Raw genomic sequence first — 19,397 nt, 5'->3', positions numbered from 1 at the left:
AGCCTTGAATGCCCATTGTTTCTGTGTAGCCCCAAATTTTCTCTTTAATTTGAAGGTCGGTAGAATTCATCCTCCCTCAGATAGAAATGTCTCCGTAATATCAGCAAGCACATTATCTGATGGGATGAACCATTATTGTAGAAAGAATTGTAGACAGAAACTCAGCTGATTCCTAGGACTTTGAGGGAAAATAAAGTATGAAATCTACAGACTCAGCCGATGGGGTATTGGGAGAAAGCTTAACCAGATCAGCCAGAGAATTTCCCCCAAGCACTTGGAAGCAGTCCTGTCTAATTCTCAGAAGACTTCAGTGTCCTGAAATACCATTCGTAAAATATTCTGTTGTTGCCCTGAGAAGATTAATGTCCTTGTGGTACCTGTGTTCAGCGAGTTGGTGTGTGTGAGGTATGACTTGTTTATTCTGACCTGCTGTCTCTGAATTTCTTACCAGAAAATCAGAATGAGTGTGACGAAGCAGCTGGACAAGAGGCAGTGTCCCCCAGGTAATTCTGAAGATTTCCGGGCTGTTAATGTCCATGGTGACACCAGAAGACCTCAGATGTGGGAAAAGAGAACGTGCTGAACATGAGTCTTGCATCCATTCACTCAACAGCCAACTAGGCACCTGAAAAATGTTGTTTCTTTCCATTGTGTCAGTTGTGTGTGTCTGAATTTCACAATCTCTCAAGTTGAGTGATGGACAGTGAGTTGACCAAGGAGCACTAGCCAGACTTGGGGGTCCCTGTAGTCAGCTGTTCTGCCCTCCGTGCATAAAAGCAGGGTGAGATGCACATCTGCTTTTGCCTGTTTGCTGTCAGTATGGTGATGAGTATTTGACGGCAAGTGAAGAAAACAAACAAACAAAAAACATCAAAATCCAAATTATATCAAAATATTGAGATAATACTCCTTGAAGTTAGAAGTTGCATGTCTGTAATTCCTCCAAAAGCTGTATTTGCTTGGGCACTGCCTGTATTGTTTAACGCAAAGTATGCATAAAGTGGGAGCCAAGATTTTAGTCGTCTGTGTTTGCTGGGTGTCATGCCTGGAGCACACAGGGAGAGTGCAAGTGCCCCTTGAACTGCTGGTTGCATGGTCAGTGCTCGGAGCACCTGCTGCTCTCTGCCTCTCCCACCCCATGGTGGCCACACTCTGCATGACCCATAGGAGAATAGTTATTTCCCTCTTTAAGGGGACTGCCCCCTGGCTTTTTGTGAACCGTATCTCCGCTTTACATCAATATACTGACTCTGTGTCTAATCGTCTGAGTTTAATTTTCTGTCATCCCTTTCCCACCTGGCACAGCATGGATCTACTGGAGGTTCAGAATGACGACGTGCTCCAGGAGTCCCGGGATGAATGTGTTTTGGCGCCTTCCATTCACCAGGAAGGTTCTGACTGCTATGAGAAGTGCAGTGATGGAAAATTTGCATTTCCTGAACAGAAAGTGCTATGTGCTCTGGAGGTAGCCTGTGGTTCCTCGCATGTTAAAGCAGATGCAATTGGAACTGACTTCCCAGGTAGTCTGCATGATCTTTGCTCCGCACAATCTGTCTTGTCTCGGAGAATTCGTTGTCATGTGTAGACTATATGCGTACATATCGTTTTGAATCAGGCCCAAAAATTGCCTTTATTTAATTACTTATTTACTTATTTATTTGCAGCATAGTCAGTTTACAATGTGTCAATTTTTGGGTTACAGCATAATATTTCAGTCATACATCTATATACGTTTATTCCTTTTTATATTCTTTTCCATTGTCGGTTACTACAAGATACTGAATGTAGTTCCCAGTCCTATATAGAAGAAATTTGTTGTTTTTCTTTTATATACATAATAGTTAATATTTGCACATCTCAAATTCCCAATTTATCCCTTCCCAACCCCTTTCTCTCCAATAACCATAATTTCTTTCCTATGTCTGTGAGTTTCTCTCTGTTTTGTAGATAACTTCATTAGTGTCTTCTTTCTTTTTTAGATTCCACTCGTGCGTGATATCATGTGTTCCTTTTCTCTCTCTTTCTGGCTTACTTCACTTAGAATGACCATGTCCAGATTCATCCTTGTTGCTGCAAATGGCACTATTTTATTCTTTTCTATGGCTGAGTAGTATTCCATTGTATAAATACACCAGTTTCTTTATCCAGTCATCTGTTGATGGACATTAAGGTTGTTTCCATGTCTTGGCTATTGTATACAGTGCTGCTATTAACATCGGGGTGCGTGTGTCTTTTCAAATTAGACTTCCCTCTGGATGTATGCCCAGGAGTGAGATTCCTGGATCATATGGTAAGTCTCTTTTTCGTTTTTTGAGGAATATCCATACTGTTGTCTGTAATGTCTGCACCAAACTACATGCCCAGCAAGAGTGTAGGAGGGTTCCCTTTTCTCCACACCCTTTCCAGCATTTAGGGTTTATGAACTTTTAATAAAGCCCGTTCTGACTGATGTGAGGTGATACCTCACTGTACTTTTGATTTGCATTTCTCTGGTAATTAGCAGTATTCAGCATTTTTTCATGTACCTATTGGCCATTTGTATGCCTTCCGTGAAGAGTTTCTTTTTAGTTCGTGTGCCCATGTTTGGTTTTTTGTTGTTTCTGTTATCAAGCTATATGTGCTGTTTCTATAGTGTGGAAATGAAACCTTTGTCAGCTGCATCATTTGCAAATACTTTCTCCCATTCTGTAGGTTGTTGTTTTTTTTCCGCTTATGGTTCCCTTTGCTGTGTAAAAGCTTATAAGTTTAATTACATCCCATTTGTTAATTTTTGCTTTTATTTCTATTGCCTGAGTAGACTGCCCCAGGAGAACATTGCTAAGATTTATGTCAAAAATGTTTCACCTATGTTTTCTTCTCGAAGGTTTATCGTGTCTTGTCATATATCTAAGTGATTAAGCCATTGTGAGTTTATTTTTGTTTATAGTGTGATGGAGTGTCCTCACTTCATTGATGTCTGTGTGGCTGTCCAGGTTCCCCAACACCACTTGCTGAAGAGACTGTCTTTTCTCCATTGTGTGTTCTTGCCTTCTTTGTTGAAGATGAAGTGACTGTAATTCTACGGGTTTACTTCTGGGCTCTCTATTCTGTTCCATACAATTTCCTTTAAAGTAACACATTCCCTGAGTTCGTGAAGTTGGCTCAACTCCTAGTCATGTTTGTCGCACTGGCAAATCACTGGATCCATCACGGTCCTGCCAGACTCCCATATAGCTCTCTAATTGTGTCATAGGAAGTAACTTTCCTGTCTCCTAATTTTGAATGAATCTCTTATCTTGCTTTTAATGCTCTAATTTTCATTCCTAAGCAATATCCCTGAGATTCTATACTTGTCTGAGGCTGTTGGCAGTTTACTTTATGTCTTTGGAGATATTACTCCTTTGGTTGTTTCTGTCAACCCAAGTCTGTCCCTTCCATTTGTCTTATCTTATGCAGAGGCTTCTGAAACCAGAACAGAAGCACCACTGCCATCTTTGGTGTGTTCTCTGAAGCAAGGTAGGGTCCTGGAACACCCAGCCTTATAAATGCCCACTCTTTCTTGCTGGCACGGAAGAGTGTTTAGACTATGTTTAGATTCTGCTCATCAGTCTAATGTCAATGGAGAATGCATCTACCCCAATAAGAGACAGCATTTCAGATTGAAAAATCCTGAATATTACTGCAGCCTTCTAGGAGGTAGCTCGGCAGTCCCTCAGGATCTGTGGGTAAAAGGATGAGGTTACTGTTTGCCTAGACTCAGGACATAGTGTGGGGACATCCTGTCATATTAAGGAGACATATCTAGGGGCTCAAGAAGCAAATCCAGTGCCTTCTTATGAGGTTCTATCTAGGGCCTCCTGGAAGATTTCTCCCACAGTACCCTGTTACCACATTGCACACATTGCCAAAGTGCTAATTTTGGCATGGTTTTGATCATACGTAAATGAGTTTTGCCCAGTGTAACTGTCCTGTTAATTCATTTACAGAAAACCAAAATGATCAAGATGGGGTGAAAGGAGTAGAGCCAACTATCTGCAGGTAATTTTGAATATTTGTGCGCTGTTGATGAAATGTGACTTCTGCAGTCCCCTAATCCAGGAAACAGCAGGAATACAAGCGTATGATCCACTTTGCCAACCAGGAATTATCTTTTTTGTAATGTTTTCTGCTTTCATTTGGATACATATATTGTTTCCTATTTCTCATTAACTTCTCAAGTGTATACCCAATTCAGTTGAACAAGTGATCTACGATACAGTGATTTTTGTGCACTCATTTGCTCTCTCTGGTGTCATTTACAGAGTGAGATGCAAATCTGGTTTCAGCCTGTTTTGTGTTAGCTTGTTGGCATGTGTTTCATAGCAAGAAGTGGACACAAACAGTGATATAATTATATCATGCCACAATAAAGAGAGAAAGAGGCCTTAGCGGCATGAGATCTCTGGGGCACTAGGGTGCCCCTAATAGTATACACTTAATCTCCATGTAGCAGTCAGTGGAACTTAAATGAAAGGGTGAAAACCACTCTTACATGAGTCTATGTTAGGGGTCATGACTCTGCAGTTTAGAGATAATCAGTCTCTTTCTTCATCAGCTGTTATTTGGCCAGAGCACTAAGCACCCCCTCTCCTTTCTGTCTCCTGCTCCTCAAAGACACACACTCTGTCTCACCAAAACAGTCAGTTTTTTCTGCTTAAAAGATCACCCTTTGGCTTCCTTCACCACTCCCTTAAACGGTTCATCTAAAGCAGATAGGACTCTAGATTTCTGATTGCTATTAGGTTAATCTTCGGTCTCCCTACCCGCCAGGCTCAGCACGGAGCTGCCGCAGATGGTAGAGGATGACATCCCACGGCACTCAGTGGAGGAGTACTATTTGACTTACTCAGCTCTTCCTGACCTGTCAGACTCCTTCTGGCCTTATAGGAGCACCGCCATCTACTCATTTGAGGGATTGGAACTCTCTTATGCTCGGGATGTCACCAGTGAGTACTCTTATCGATGTGATAAACCTCCAACTGCACTGCCAGGTAGAGCTGGTGTCTTTTGCGCTTCACACCTCTGGCGGTGCTGAGATATGACAGCCATGTGGGCAGACTCTGTATATTTATATCGAGAAGGTTTAGGTCCTAGAATTGAGTTTTAAGCACAGACATCATGCGGGTTAGGGAACGGTGCTCTCTTCCTCATCCCAGGTGAAGCCTGTGTGTTGGGTCCCAAGATAGGTCACTGAACCGAAGACAAGTGTGACAATGTCACTCACCTCTGTGCAGTTGTACAGAGGTGTCTTTTTTTATGATTCCCATCAAATGTCGTTTTTACTTATAAGGTTCTCATGTTCATACCCCTAAAATATCCCTGGAATTTCTTTCCTTCAAAAGATGTTGACAGTGTTAACTACACCTCTGGATTTGTTGTTTCCCTGGGGTCACTGCTGTCATCCCCAGTGTCCGTCTCCTCTAAGTGGAGGAGCCACCTGAACACCAGGACACAAACATCCCTACTATCACCTTGCATGTATCTTTCCATGAAGTGCGGCTGACCCCAGCATTTCCCCACTCCATGAAGGGCTGATGTTTCTGTTTAGCACAAAGCTCATTTTCATGCTAGGGTTTGTAGATTCCAACCATTATGTTGTTTTCAGTGTACAAATTCTGCTAAAGCAGCCAGCATACGGTGAGGGAAGGCTGAATATTACAGTATTCTTTTTAGAATGCAGATGGGCTATTCCACAGACTATGTGGGGAAAAGATACATTTCACTTCTGACTCAGACCTGGAAAAGGTGATTGTGGTGAGGAGATACTGCCCAGGGGTCAAGAAAGCGAACCCAGGCAGGTCCAGAAGGCGCAGCCTGAGGCCTCCTGGAATATTCTTACGTTATCCTCCTGTGCCACTGGTGATACTTTTTTCCCCGTGATAGTATTGGATACCTAACTATTGACATATGTAGGGAGATCTGCTTAATGTTTCTTGCCCTGTCTGAATTAATCCATAGAAAATCATACTGTTCTTGAGGAAGAAGAGGAACAAGACCAAATATGTCCCAGGTAATTCTGAAGCCTCAGGGGTCTTTTGTTTTCTTTCTGCTATCTGTCTGTCTGTCTATCTATCTATCTGTCTGTCTATCTATCATCTCTTTATTTATTTATTTCAAAGTATAGTCAGTTTACAATGTTCTGTCAATTTCTGCTCTACAGCATAATGAAGAATCATGGCTCTTAATTTAATGTTGATGTATGGTGAGGTCAGATCCAGGGAAATGAGAAACTGCTAAATATGCCTAACTCTTCCATTCAGACAACCACAATGTGTCCCTTTAACAATGCTGTCTATGTTAACTGTACGTTTATAAGCCCCTTTGATAATCTCTCTCAAATGGAGTAAGTGCATTCAGTTGATGCAGGGGTGCTAATCAGTCCAGGATTTCTCGGACTCTCCTTCTCTGTTTTTATTAAAAGCAGCATAAGATGCATTTCTGCCTTTCACTCTTTGTTCTTACCACTGACAAGTATTTCATAACAAGAAAAGTACTTAGAAAACCAAAATTCATCTCACATCTCAGTGGTGACACAGGATTATGCTGCCAGAGTCTTGTTCCCTCAGCTGTTGCATGTAAATTTCAACAAAACTCATGCAAGAGTTGAAGCCTCCCTTGTAGTTTCTGAGTGTGTGTCTTCTGACTACTGTGTACTGAGGTAGTTCAGTCTCCTTCATCCTGAGCTCTTTTTCTGGTCAGTGCTGGGACCACCTCCTGCTCTGTCTGTCTCCTATTCCCATTGTAAGCACACTCTGGCCCCAGATGGAGGAGGATTGTTATATCTCGCTTTGTGGAGAATTTCCATTTGTTTTCTGCGACCAGTCCCTTAACACTCCCATCAAACCCAGCTAGGACCCTGTGTTCTCTCATCCGTTTTGTTTAATCCTCAGTGCACCTGACCCCAGAAGGCTCAGTAGTGAGCAGCCGGTGGTAGAAGAGAATGAAGGCCCACAGGACTCACTGGATGAATGTTATTTGACCAGTTCTGTTGGCCATGACCTGTCAGACTCCTGTAGGCCCGACAGAGGTGCCTCATTCCCTTGGGACCAACAGGGAGTCTTCTCAGCGCTTGCTGTACATGGTGAGTACTCCCTCGAATAGAGCACACGGCTCCTAGTGGGTCCCCAGTTATCCTCACAGACTTTGTAGCCAATGACCTGTATACACTACGAGAGTGATTTCTGTAAACAGGCCCTGAGACTTGTGTTCTTTTGAATCAGGCTGTGGGATTTACTTTGCGAAAGGCATCATGTGGGTAAGACAACTTTCCTTTCTCCTCGTCCCAGGACGCCCTGCGTCACCTGGACCGCCCGCACCAGTGGAGGCTGTTGGTATTAAGTCAGGCTAGAGAGGGGAAGTGAGATGTGTGGGATGTGGCCCGGCCCTGCCAGGCCATCATTCAGCATGGGCAGGAGAGGCCAACCTCCCCCACACGGATGGGCTGAGGTGAATGAATGGGACACATCAATGATGCTCGGGTCCATCCTATTTGTGGGCTCTGATCATGGCCTGTGAACAGTGTGGACGGCTGTGACTCCGGCAGTGGGGCCGCAGGAGACCTGCTCTTTCGCCCCATCCGCCCTGACCGGGGAGAAGTGCTGTAGGCACAGCACAAGCACTTGATCTTTAAGGACAACTTCAGATTTCATTGGAGGCTTTTCCCTACTTTCCTAAGTAATGCTATTGGGCATTCCTTGTGATGTTTGATAAACTGTTTTGCCTTTTCCCATGCAAATGCAGAGAATATTGAGCATAGTTTAATAAAAGCCATTAGTTGGGAAAAGAGAGATGAAACTAAATGATGAAATTAAGATGTGATATTTTAAAATAATTTAAGTCTGTGATTCAAAATAGCATTTGAGGGTGGGTTTACTGGTTTTGAGCATTGTTTCACACATTAAAGTTTTTAATTTAAGAGGTGTTACCCTTCAGACCATGTGAATTATCAATAAATCTCATTAGGAATCCTAATGCAGTGATTAATGATGAAGAAACTCTGCCTGGAGGAAATGGGAAGGGCACACGAGGCAGAGAGCAGTGCTTAGGGAAAAAGCCCGGGAAGCTCTACAAGGCGCAGGTGCAGGCCTGGGGTCAGGAGGGGCAGCCTGCGTCCAGGGAGGATTTGTTCAAGGGGGTTGTGGGAAGTGATGGTGCTGAAGAAAGAGGGGCCGGAGGGAGCAGGAGTGTCAAGGCAAGGTGAGGATTTGAGTTCATGTAGGGAAGTTGAGGAGGACAAGTTTCCCCAAGCTGAGTAAGACTGATGAGACCGCTGATAGTGTGGAGAGACAGGATCAGAGGAAGCCGTTAGAAGGAGGTCGGATGAATCACTGATGAGACTCAGACAGAGTGCTCTCTGTGGAAGACAACGTGGTAACAGACACAGGAGAGACACGTTTAAGAAACAGTTCAACAAAGTTTGTTGAGCAGGAGGGTCTCCACGGGGTAGTGAGGGGGGAGCCCCACAGCAATGTGCAGCAGGCCCCGTGGGCCGTGACCCCACCTGAGCCTGACCTGGACTGGATGAGCTACTTGAGCTCTTTGGTTAGCCCACTCTCTGAGAATATGAACTCACTTCACAGTAGAATTGTAAACATGTGTGATTAGGAGCAGTGCCTGGTGCCCCTGGAGGGGGGTGTAATACAAGGAATGTGCACTGTGTCATCTCCCTGAAGAACCAGACGTCCTGATTCTGTAGCACTTCTGGACACTGAGCTTCCAGTAAGGCCCTCGGACCTCAGCTACACTACTTACAGGTGCCAGTACCCACCAGCCCACCCAGGACACACGTAGTCATGGGACGTATCCCTGTGTGGTGGGTGGACGAGTCGTCAAAACACACGGGGAATGGAGTTGAAAAGGCTCCAGAAGTGGGAAGAGTTCTCATTACTTGGTCCATGTGCTATAGTCCCCAAGTCCCATTTCTAGTGGAATTTGCAGCCTTTGGGCCCCACTTCTCTTGTTATTTCTTTATTCTAATTAGACATCAACAATTCCTCGTCCTCCCTTCCCTGAGGCCTGGCCAGAATCTTGTCTCTAGGCTACAAGGAAAGGTCGCTAATAACTGAGTCATGGTCGTGACCTCAGCTGCCATCCAGTACCCTCTGGACCCAAGTGGGTGATTTTTGATCTCAGCGACGTTCCTGCCAGGCACCTGCCATCTCAGCGTCCCCAGGCACAGCCTTCAAAATGACATCTCCGTCATGTCCATGATGTCTGCCTCTGTTGTCTGGCTGATTGGGTGGTTTCCCTGATAGGCAGGAACAGCAGAAATGGATGTTGTGGGAGGGGTTGACAAACGGAAAGTTGGATTGGTCCTACTGAACTGTCCTCTGCTTTCAGGTGACTCCTGGGAGGACCGTCCCCAAGGGCCTTTGAGTTTCCAAGGGTCAGAGATGGAAGCTTCACAAGCACAACTGCAGACAAGCACCCAGGTGACCCATCACCTGCAGCTGCAGCGGGACCAGCAGTTTGACTGTGGTGACGGCAACGCCAGGCTCGGCCTTCCCTCCACCGTGTGGGGCTTCACAGCCAACACTGAGTTTGGAGACCAAGGGCTGCCCCTGCAAGGTAAGTAAGAAAAGGGGTGTAGGAAGCTCTAGTCCATGAGCTGGTCGTGCCAGAGCTGGGGTGGAGGAGACAGTGAGGCCTCTGCCATGCTCCTTTCAGGTCCACGGAAAATCCCCAACGCTCTAACAGAGGGAAGTGAGCAGGAGCCGCAGATTTAGGGCCAGCTCTGCCCCAGGTCCTGGGTTTGCAAATTCCTGGTTCTTTAACGGGACCAAGTTATTTATCTTGTGAGGTATTCCCTTGTCATTTCCCTTATCTGACCACCGGGAAGTTAAATCTACCTTCCGTGGTCGTTGGGAGTGTTAAGAAACATAGCTCCCAGGGTCCGTGATTCGGTAAAACCTGCGTCAGCACACCTGTGACTGTGTGATGTCTACCCGTGTATCCTGCTGGTGATGTAACACTTACACAATGATTGCACGTGCATTGTCTCAGCTGAAGTGCAGGACTTTTGATGGTCTCCACTTTCTCTAGACTCCGTCTCCCCTTGCTTTCTCAGAATGGCACGTTTGCCAGAGTTCTCTTCTCATCGCCCATCCTCAAGCCAGTTTTCCCCTGTCACGTGCTCTCAGTAACAGTGCATTAGTAATGTTTAGTAGCAATGTGAAAACTGCCCACACACTTCAATCGTCTGTTGACTTTTCACACGGAGGTAATTTTTCTGTTTTTAGCCCTTTATTTAAAATAAAGAACCACCTTCATAGATAAGGTGAGCCACTCAGTTTCTTCTATGATGCTCCATTTAATTTCTCCTCTCCACTCATCTCCATGGCCATGTCCTCGGTTTTCTTATCATGATCCGACTCTTCTCTGATTTTCTTCAATGAGCTTTCATACCCTCACATGCATTTCATCTGGGACGTATTCATCCTTACCCTCTACTCCTCTTAGTATCTCCACCCGGAGACTGGGGCCGCCTGGTGCTCATCTGTCAGGCGGTGGCCTCATCTGAGAAATGAGGAGAGTGGAGGTGAGAGAAGAAGGGGCACCACTGGCCACCATGCAGAGAGCTCATGGGAAGTGCTCAGTGGGTGTTAGGGATGCGTGGCCCTGACAAGTGCCATTAGCCCTTGTGGGATTTCATTGTCTTGCCTTCCCTCTAGTCTCTTTTTCTTGACCTTGGCTTCCCACATTCTGGGCCAGGACTCAGCCCCACTGGCTCAGTCACTCTCTCTCCTGCACACTTACCCCAGAGGCCTGAGTCTGAATCCAGGCATCACGACAGATTTTGCTGCAAACGCTAGTTTTAATGCCCTTTATTCTCATAATCCCCCGGATCTAATCGTTCATGTTACCACCAGAGCTTCCCTCGCTTATCCTTCTGATGTTTATTTTTCCTTTTTCAATTTCAACTCATCGGAGGCTGTTAGAATGATCCATTCAATATCTCAACGCCATCATCCATTGCTTCCCTTGTACACACACACACGTGAGTGTTGTATTTTTATCACAGCTTCCAGGTCTTATTTAGCTTGAGTATGATAAACATTATATATAGTGTATGTACAAATATATGGGAAGCATATACTGATACACATCTGTAAACATTTCCAGTTTCAGACTTCCCCAGTTCTTTCTTTCCTGAAGTTTACTTTCAACATTGACTTTGCTTACTTTCTGCAGTCACTTCTGTCCCAATAGTACAACCTCTGACTGCCCTGATTGCGTTGCCTTGTCTTTTCTACCTAGGAACTTTCCGTTTTCGTCAATTCTATTTTTCTTAAAAAACAGTTTTTTGGCAGTGAGAACATGTTTGCCTCCTGGCAGTCTTACCAGCACTGCACAGTTTGGGGACGGTCAACAAAAGAGAAAAATACCAAGGTGTCTCCACTGGCTTCACCTGGCAGGGACGTTCAGATGGCCTCTCTTGTTCCTGGACACGTTCCTTACTTGATGTTCCTCTTGGCTGGAGGAGGAAGTCATTGTAATATCCTGAATAACAATGCATCCTGTTTTCTGTGGTTTTATCTTCAGAGCTGGGTTTGGATGCTTCCATCGGAATGAAGATCCCTCCCAAGGTGGAGGGCGAGGGCTCAGCTGCCAGCCAGCATGAACGTCAAGTCTCTAGCAACAGTAATGCCTCCAGTGTCCTGAAGCAGAAGATTCTGCGAAGAAAACTGCTGCGCAGCAAGTGGAGAATAGCATGCAGGTTCCCTGGCCTTCAAGCGTAGGGGACAGAGGTAATCACATCTAGGCCTTCCATGCACGTCTTCCCTGTTGCTCCTCATCTAAGATTATACCTCAAACTCCACTAGTTTGTCCTTTTTGTTGTTCGTTCACTTAACAGTTGATCCTCCCTCTGTCTGCTCTTTTCTCTGTTTTCCATGGGAGTTGCCACCCTGCCAGGCCCTTCCATCCCAATTTGCTGTTTCTACTGTGAACTCTGCTGTGTTCCTGCCACTGCTGCCCTGGTGTTCCTTCTCACCTCTACTCCTAGCTACAGGGAAGCCCGGCCCCGAGGTCCTCCTCATCAGAAGAGCATCATTTAGGCCCCTGAACACGGGGTTCTTTGCCTGAAATCACACACTGTCTTGGTTTCATTGCCTTTCTTTCCCGGCCCTCCCTCCCTCCACTCCACTGCCTCTTCCAGAATCATTGTCTTAATGATTCACCTGCACATGGGTTGGCTTCTGCAGAACACACCTAGGACAACATTGACTCCTCGACGTCTCCACGTGAATAAAAAGTGATGTAACTGAGGAATGAGAACCCTGATTACAAAAACTAAATAAGAACCTCAGGCCTAGGTGGGAATGCTGCACTGGCCTGGGGTCAGGTTTCTCACCTCTGGTGGTCAGCTCTGGGTTAATGTCCATGGGGCTTCCAGGGCCTCAGTGGAGCCGGCATTAGGTGGAGGACAATAGATGGCAACCTAAAGGGACGTTGACCTAAAGCAGAGACAGAGGCCAAGTGATTGCAGAATGCAAAGACAATGACGTGCCTAGGGTTTCAGACCTCTCTTCCTTTTACTCACATGACTCCGTCTACATGTTCAGTAAAGTGCAGAAAAAAATGAACTGAGTTGGAGTCTTAGGCCAAGGAGTCTAGGAAAGCATCATAGTGAATTAACTTGGGGCAGATTTATGAAGACGGAGATATACAGGATACAAGAAGATCAGTGGCTCAGGCAAGGGAATTTCAGAAGGCAAGTGATTAACTCTAGACTATCCGAAGGAAGGTGAGAAAATGTTTATGGCCAGTGGGAAAGGGGTTCATGGTGGAAGTAATGAAGCGACGGAAAGAGAATGGTGTGAGGCAGTGCAGGGCTAGTGGGTGGCTGTAAATTCTGCCGTCACGAATAACCTGGGTGAGCTTGGATCTATGTAACACGAATGGCTTGACCCAACCCCTCGACACTGTGATTCTGAAGTTCTGGGGTGAGGTTTCGGCATCAGTATTTTTCAAAGCTCTGCTGACATGCATGTAGGGGTTAAATGGACTATGGATTTGGTGGGATATCAGGAACCAGGATAGGGGTGTCCCAAGGATCCTTGCTCCAGACAGCAGTCTGTTTCTGAATGTATATGAGGGATGCTCAGCACATCCCTCCTGGGACATGTAAGAAAGGTATCACTTCGGTCCAGATGAAGGGGAATCAAAAGTCAGTTGGCTGCTGAGGAACCAGTGGGGGGATCTGGCTAAGACTCTGCAGCAGCTTTGAGCTGGCGTATCCCCAAGCACAGGTGGGGTGAGGACAGGGGTCCCTAGATTCTGCACCACAGTCTGCACGTTTGCTTCAGGAGGTATTTCTTCTAACTCGTGGATCTCCCTTTTCCCTTCAGCACCAGCCTCGGGCTCCCCCTTCAGCCCCTCCTCTCAAGAGGATCCCAGCCTGCTCCTGACTCTTGTCACCATGTGGTCATCCCTCCAGGCTCAGCCGTCAGCAGAACCCAACGAAGACCCACATTTGATCCCTCTGTCTCTCTCTCTGTCCCTCTCTCTATCTCTCCTATGTCTCTCCATCTCTCCCCTGTCTCTCTTTCACAGTTAACGCATTATTTTCGGTACTCTGAAAAGATTTTGCCAATTTGAAGAAACCACATCATCAAATTTACCTTTCCCACTAGATGTAAACTATCTGCAACAGAAAATCCGGTTAAAGTCCAAACTGAACACTGCAGGGATGCTTTGCTGAGAATCAACATCACAATCACCAGCCACAATCCATGATTTTTACTCCAAAGGACTGATCTGATGGGAGAAATCCCAGGCATCAGTCCCCAAATGTGACCCAGTGCTAAGGAGACCAGTGCTTAGATGGATGCACAGCTGTGAGAGACTTTAACGCTTGCTTCTGTGAATTGCCATCCTGCACACACTGGCATCTGGAGCAGCTGGAAGAAGGCAACATGTCAGCCTGGACAATCTTTGCCACCAGATGGGCTGTGCTCGGTGCAGGTGGCATTAACCATGCAGTGTCCGTGCTGAAAAGGTTTCGCTTGAGTTTCGTCATGAGGTAGTTATCAGACAACTGCAGAATCTAGACCACTGAACAGGACAAGTGGCCTGTGTTTTTCAAACAGGCGATGCCTCCACAAATTAGATGACAGAAAGGAGAAGAGATGTTTTGGGTTCCAAAGAACTAAAGAGATTGTGCTGCTATATTTCTTTAGTCCTTTTGAACCCAAACCCTCTCCTCACCTTTCTGTGGTTGTCTTTAATGGTGGTGACATTGACTTGTGTGCAGAACATAGGTCAGTTGTCTGGCTCAAAGGTCTACATTCTGCAGTTGTCTGACCCCTTCCTCATCATTAAACTCAGGCCAACCCGTCTGCCAATGATGCCACTTACTGAACGCTGTGTGCTTCCTGGCAGAGCCCCTCAGGGGACTAAGCATGTCCACTTTGCCTGTCACCACTCTTGTCCTCTTAGCATTGAACACTTTTTCATGGAGGCAGGAGCCAGTGAGATCCATTCATTGGAACACACGTTTCTCTGTGTAGAATCAGTGATTTGATGAGTAGCTCTCTGAGAGTGTATAAATATCTTATTCTATGATTGTCATTCTCTAAAAATTTTACCATCCCTGATTGATCACTGATGTGTGTCAATTACCATATTTGTGTTTGTACAGCAGAAATTTTCCAACTCATTCTGTTCATTTGTACTGCTGGCGTTGTGCTGTGGAAAAGACAATCCCTACCCCTTCCATTGTATTAAAAGTTCTTTTGAGTTTTACTGTGACATTGTGTATTTTTTAAATTCAGTGTCATAATCTATTATTATCCTTACTGATGTAGTAGTTATCGATATAAATTAATAGAAACTTTCGTGTTTCTCCTCTTCATTTTTATATATTAAACTCTCCTTCATCTTTTAAGCTATATTTACCATTTGTAGTAGATTGCATTTAATGTGTTTTTCTCTCTGTTATTTTGTGTGTGTGTGTGTATGTGTGTGTGTGTTTTGTTTCATATGTAGGAAGGACTGAATCATTGGGGTTTAGCACTACACTAAAATATTTGTCATCTTAGTCTCTTAGTATGTTGTCACATATTTTTAATTTGAAGTATAAATTTTGAATGATATCTCTCAACTTCAACTTTTTACCACTGTCACCATCAAGGACATTATTCTAGTTTTCTCTTTCCTTCTGTCTTTACCTGCCACTTCTGATAGTGTTCTAGTATTATTTCAACCTAGTCAAATGTATACCCTTTATGTACTATTTTTTCCCACCTTGTCCCGAAGCCCCTCCCCATTTTGTTTTAACTTCAGAAAAAAGTAGGGTAGGGGCAAGAGCTGGAGGAGGTGCCCATGGGGCCCTTTAGGGACCCCTAGCTGCACATGAGGGCTGCCCCACCCCAGGAATGTCAGCGGCCTCCTTACAGAGGTCTCAGGGCCCATCCAGCATGCCCCAAAAGCAGGTCCCATGACACACTGGCTTAAATCTATAATTACATATATTCAGTGGTGACCAGGTCTTCAAAACTCAGATTTTCCTTGGTGACTTCTTGACATGTAGAGTTCATCCTTCAAGATTACTAACGGTGGAAATGAGGACTCCTCAACTTTGGCATATTTAGTTTTCATTTTCTCTTGCTTTGATACATGTACAGCTTGGCTGAATGTGAAGGACATGCCCACCATGACTTTTATTGACTTCTTAAAAAGCATTGTCCTCCTCGGTATGTTGTGTTGAGATGTGGAATATAAATTGGTTTTCTCTTCCACTCGGAGCAAAGGGAGGTCTGGAGCTTCACAGGAATTTTTTTCTTTAAAAAAAAAAATCTTTCAGCTCTAATAGGATGGGTCTTAGAGTTGAGCATCCTAGTTCTATTCCTCCCAGATATCTATGACTTTCTCTCTGACCCTTTCTTGTTATCTTTTATCCATTTCCTTTCTGTTCAATGCTTTCATTTTTCAATTCAGTGTGCCCTATGATTGTAGACAAATAAGTTCCTGTATACATTTTCATTTAGCCTATTTTTAGGGATAATAGTAATATCCACTCCATACACTTGTCAACTTTAAAAGGTTTCCTTCTTTTGAAGTGCTTAGAATAGTGCTTGGCATATAGTGTGTACTCAATAAATGTTGCCTTATTTTTATGTTGTTTTACATTATTGTTGGTAAATTGCTCTCTGAGCTGAAGAGTTGAGGGTTGGAAATGGAGACCACAGAACCTAAATGCAGTCAGCAGAAGGATCTCTCACGTTATCACTGGATGATCCTGACTGAGTCTACCTGCACTTCTTCACTGCTGAGTATCTGTTCCCCCACAGGAGGTTTGATGTAACACTCCTAGGTTCTCCCTACTTCACAGGACATTTGAAAGACCACAGAGTGGTCAGTAAAGTAAGATGCACTCTTTTGAGTAGGTGCTTTACAAATAGGATTCATCATCATTAATTAACTGCCTTAAAACCATCGTACATGAATAAGCCTTGAGGGAAAGTCATGAAGTGTTATTTTGATTCCTCAGTAATGAGTCAAAACTGGGCTGTGACAATGCCATTATCTCCAAATTCTACTCTATAGTCATTATAATTTCCTTTTTAAGCCATTTATATACAACCGGCAGAAAAGGAATAAGATTTTCCCATAAAGTTACTCAGAACATAGGAGTCATATTTGACTAATTTCTGAAAGGGGATTCAAAACGCTCAAGTTTGCAGCACGAACAAGTTTGCAGTGCCAAGCGCCCAGCCATGTTCCCCTCAGCGCCAGGCTCTTGTGTGGTGTCCTCTGGGCCCGTCTCACTCTCACTCCTAGGCACTCTGCCACGCGCTCGTCACCAGACTCTCACGTGTTCAGTCATGAACCAACTACTGCTGATAAAATATGATGATGCTACCTGACAGAATCAAAAGAAAAATGTCTCCCATCAAACTGCAATTCTACCTGCATCTATTCTCCCCTGGACCATAAGAAAATTTTAAGATTTCATAGTCTTCCATAAGCTTCTGCCGAGAAATAAAATTCTTTAGCTAGACAGATTCTGATCTTGGAACAGAAGTAGCTAGAAAACTGCTGTCTGCGGTCAAGCCCTTTATGGTGGTATCTCTGTGTCTTTAAATTGCAACATCTCTTAGGTACCCTTCCAGCCTGTTCTTAATTCAGAAAGCAACTATTTTCAGTGACTTAAAATTCTGTAACGTCAATGAATTCTCCCTGCTTATGATCTCTTTTTTCCTCAAAGAACACAAGAAGAGGACTTTCCGGGAACATTTACAGGGACCGCAACACCGATCATCACAACAGGCTCCTCACATTTCCATCCCACTTTCTATTACTTCCTTCAGCAAGGAGAGCAAGAAACGGTTTTTAAGGTAAAATAGTCCATTTCACATTTCTGGGGGAAATATAATGCTGTTTCTTTAGTCTTGCTTCCTTGAGAGCAGAATTCAGGTTTCTTCCTATTCCTTCCTTCAAATAAATACAAAGGCACTTGCTCATTCCAGAGCCTTACTTTGACTTTGAATTTTAGTACAATAATCAATAGACTGATTTTCCTATAAGTAAAAAAAAAGGTATGAGCTTTCTCTACTTTTCTCATAGATCATTTAAGAATGAAACCAAGTAGTTACTGTTTGGCCTTTGATAATTTTATTGGATCAGTAACAATTTTTTTGTGTGTCTCAACTAAAGTAGCTGAAATTCTAACACATATATAAAAAAGCACACGCTCCATTTCAGCACAGATGTTAACACAGTTTAACACAGCACAGTGCCATGAAGAGATGAACTTCCAGAAGAAAATGTACAGTTTGTTTTGGTGGGGAAATAGTCCTGGAAATAATCTAGCACCAAGTTACTGGGCCATTTAACATGTCATTTCCTTCTTCATTTAAATTGTTATGAGTCACCTTCATTTTTCTCAACAGCCCTAGGATCAAAGTTTTACATGTGATAAAAGTAAACCTGCTTTTATAATCCAACTGATATTACTTAATGGAAACAGACAGAAATTCACGGTTTATAAAACATATTTGTATATATACACATGCCTCTAAAGTTTACAGACTGAGACAGAGGTTGGTATTTCAGAGCAATGATTTTGATAATTGCAAAAGGAAGCATTACATATTCGAGTTATATACTAAAAGCAAACCTACATGCATTTGCTAGACAGTTATGAGTTCTCAAAGGGAACAAGGAAGTTGATTTGGTTCATGTACTTAATTAACACTCCTATTCTTCATTAGATCAAGCATTTTCTGATATTGCTGAACTTTCCATTTTATCCAGAAAAAAACAGTATGATAAAGACTTTTACTTCTGGAATCCGACTTCTTAAAAAATTTAATGAGTTATAGTCGGTTTACAATGTTGTGTCAATTTCCAGTGTAGAGCACAATTTTTCAGTTACAGATGAACATACATATATTCATTGTCACTTTTTCACCATGAGCTACCACAAGATCTTGTATACATTTCCCTGTGCTATACAATATAATCTTGTTTATCTATTCTATATATACCTGTCAGTATCTACAAATTTCAAACTCCCAGTCTGTCCCTTCCCACCCCTCTCCCCCCGACAACCACAAGTTTGTATTCTATGTCTGAGTCTGTTTCTGTTTTGTATTTATGTTCATTTGTCTTTTTATTTTCTTTCTCTTCTCTTTCTTTTTCTTTTTTTTTTTAGATTCCACATATGAGCGATCTCATATGGTATTTTTCTTTCTCTTTCTGGCTTACTTCACTTAGAATGACATTCTCCAGGGACATCCATGTTGCTCCAAATGGTGTTATGTTGTCATTTTTAATGACTGAATAGTATTCCATTGTATAACTATATGACTTCTTCTTTATCCAGTCATCTGTAAATGGACATTTAGGCTGTCTCCATGTCTTGGCTATTGTAAATAGTGCTGCTATGAACACTGGGGTGCAGGTGTCTTTTTGAAGTAGGATTCCTTCTGGATATATGCCCAGGAGTGGGATTACTGGGTCACAGGGTAAGTCTATTCCTAGTCTTTTGAGGAATCCCCATACTGTTTTCCACAGTGGCTGCACCAAACTGCATTCCCACCAGCAGTGTAGGAGGGTTCCCTTTTCTCCACAGCCTCTCCAGCATTTGTCATTTGTGGACTTTTGAATGATGGCCATTCTGACTGGTGTGAGGTGATACCTCATTGTAGTTTTGATTTGCATTTCTCTGATAATTAGTGATATTGAGCATTTTGTCATGTGCCTATTGATCATTTATATTTCTTCCTTGGAGAATTGCTTGTTTAGGTCTTCTGCCCATTTTTGGATTGGGTTGTTTGTTTTTTTCTTATTAAGTCGTGTGAGCTGCTTATATATTCTGGAGATCAAGCCTTTGTCAGTTTCAACTTTTTCAAAAATTTTCTCCCATTCCGTAG

The 19,397-nt window shown here is 43.7% G+C and overlaps 1 protein-coding gene and 1 long non-coding RNA gene across 7 annotated transcripts in view; one reads left to right on the top strand and one right to left on the bottom strand.

The window, feature by feature from the left end:
- The window catches only part of LOC141578626 (NBPF family member NBPF4-like), a 32,825-nt gene extending 18,078 nt beyond the window's left edge, over nt 1–14,747 (top strand). For 3 of the 6 annotated variants that reach the window (XM_074370176.1, XM_074370175.1, XM_074370174.1), the window contains 9 exons: nt 452–503; nt 1,306–1,520; nt 3,966–4,017; nt 4,789–5,009; nt 5,977–6,028; nt 6,909–7,099; nt 9,358–9,585; nt 11,560–11,765; nt 13,368–14,747. In XM_074370176.1, coding sequence (XP_074226277.1) covers nt 452–503; nt 1,306–1,520; nt 3,966–4,017; nt 4,789–5,009; nt 5,977–6,028; nt 6,909–7,099; nt 9,358–9,585; nt 11,560–11,756 — 1,208 coding nt within the window. In that variant the 3' untranslated portion in view covers nt 11,757–11,765; nt 13,368–14,747. The remainder of the gene's footprint in view (nt 1–451; nt 504–1,305; nt 1,521–3,965; nt 4,018–4,788; nt 5,010–5,976; nt 6,029–6,908; nt 7,100–9,357; nt 9,586–11,559; nt 11,766–13,367) is intronic. The other 3 variants (XM_074370178.1, XM_074370179.1, XM_074370177.1) reach the window with 2 other exon arrangements.
- The window catches only part of LOC141578627 (uncharacterized), an 83,459-nt gene that overhangs the window by 9,848 nt on the left and 54,214 nt on the right, over nt 1–19,397 (bottom strand). The window lies entirely within an intron of this gene.

The sequence above is a fragment of the Camelus bactrianus genome, chromosome 9, assembly GCF_048773025.1.
Source record: "Camelus bactrianus isolate YW-2024 breed Bactrian camel chromosome 9, ASM4877302v1, whole genome shotgun sequence".
Taxonomy (NCBI): domain Eukaryota; kingdom Metazoa; phylum Chordata; class Mammalia; order Artiodactyla; family Camelidae; genus Camelus; species Camelus bactrianus.
The sequence above is the reverse complement of the archived record's forward strand: the minus strand, read 5'-3'. Positions and strand labels throughout refer to the sequence as shown.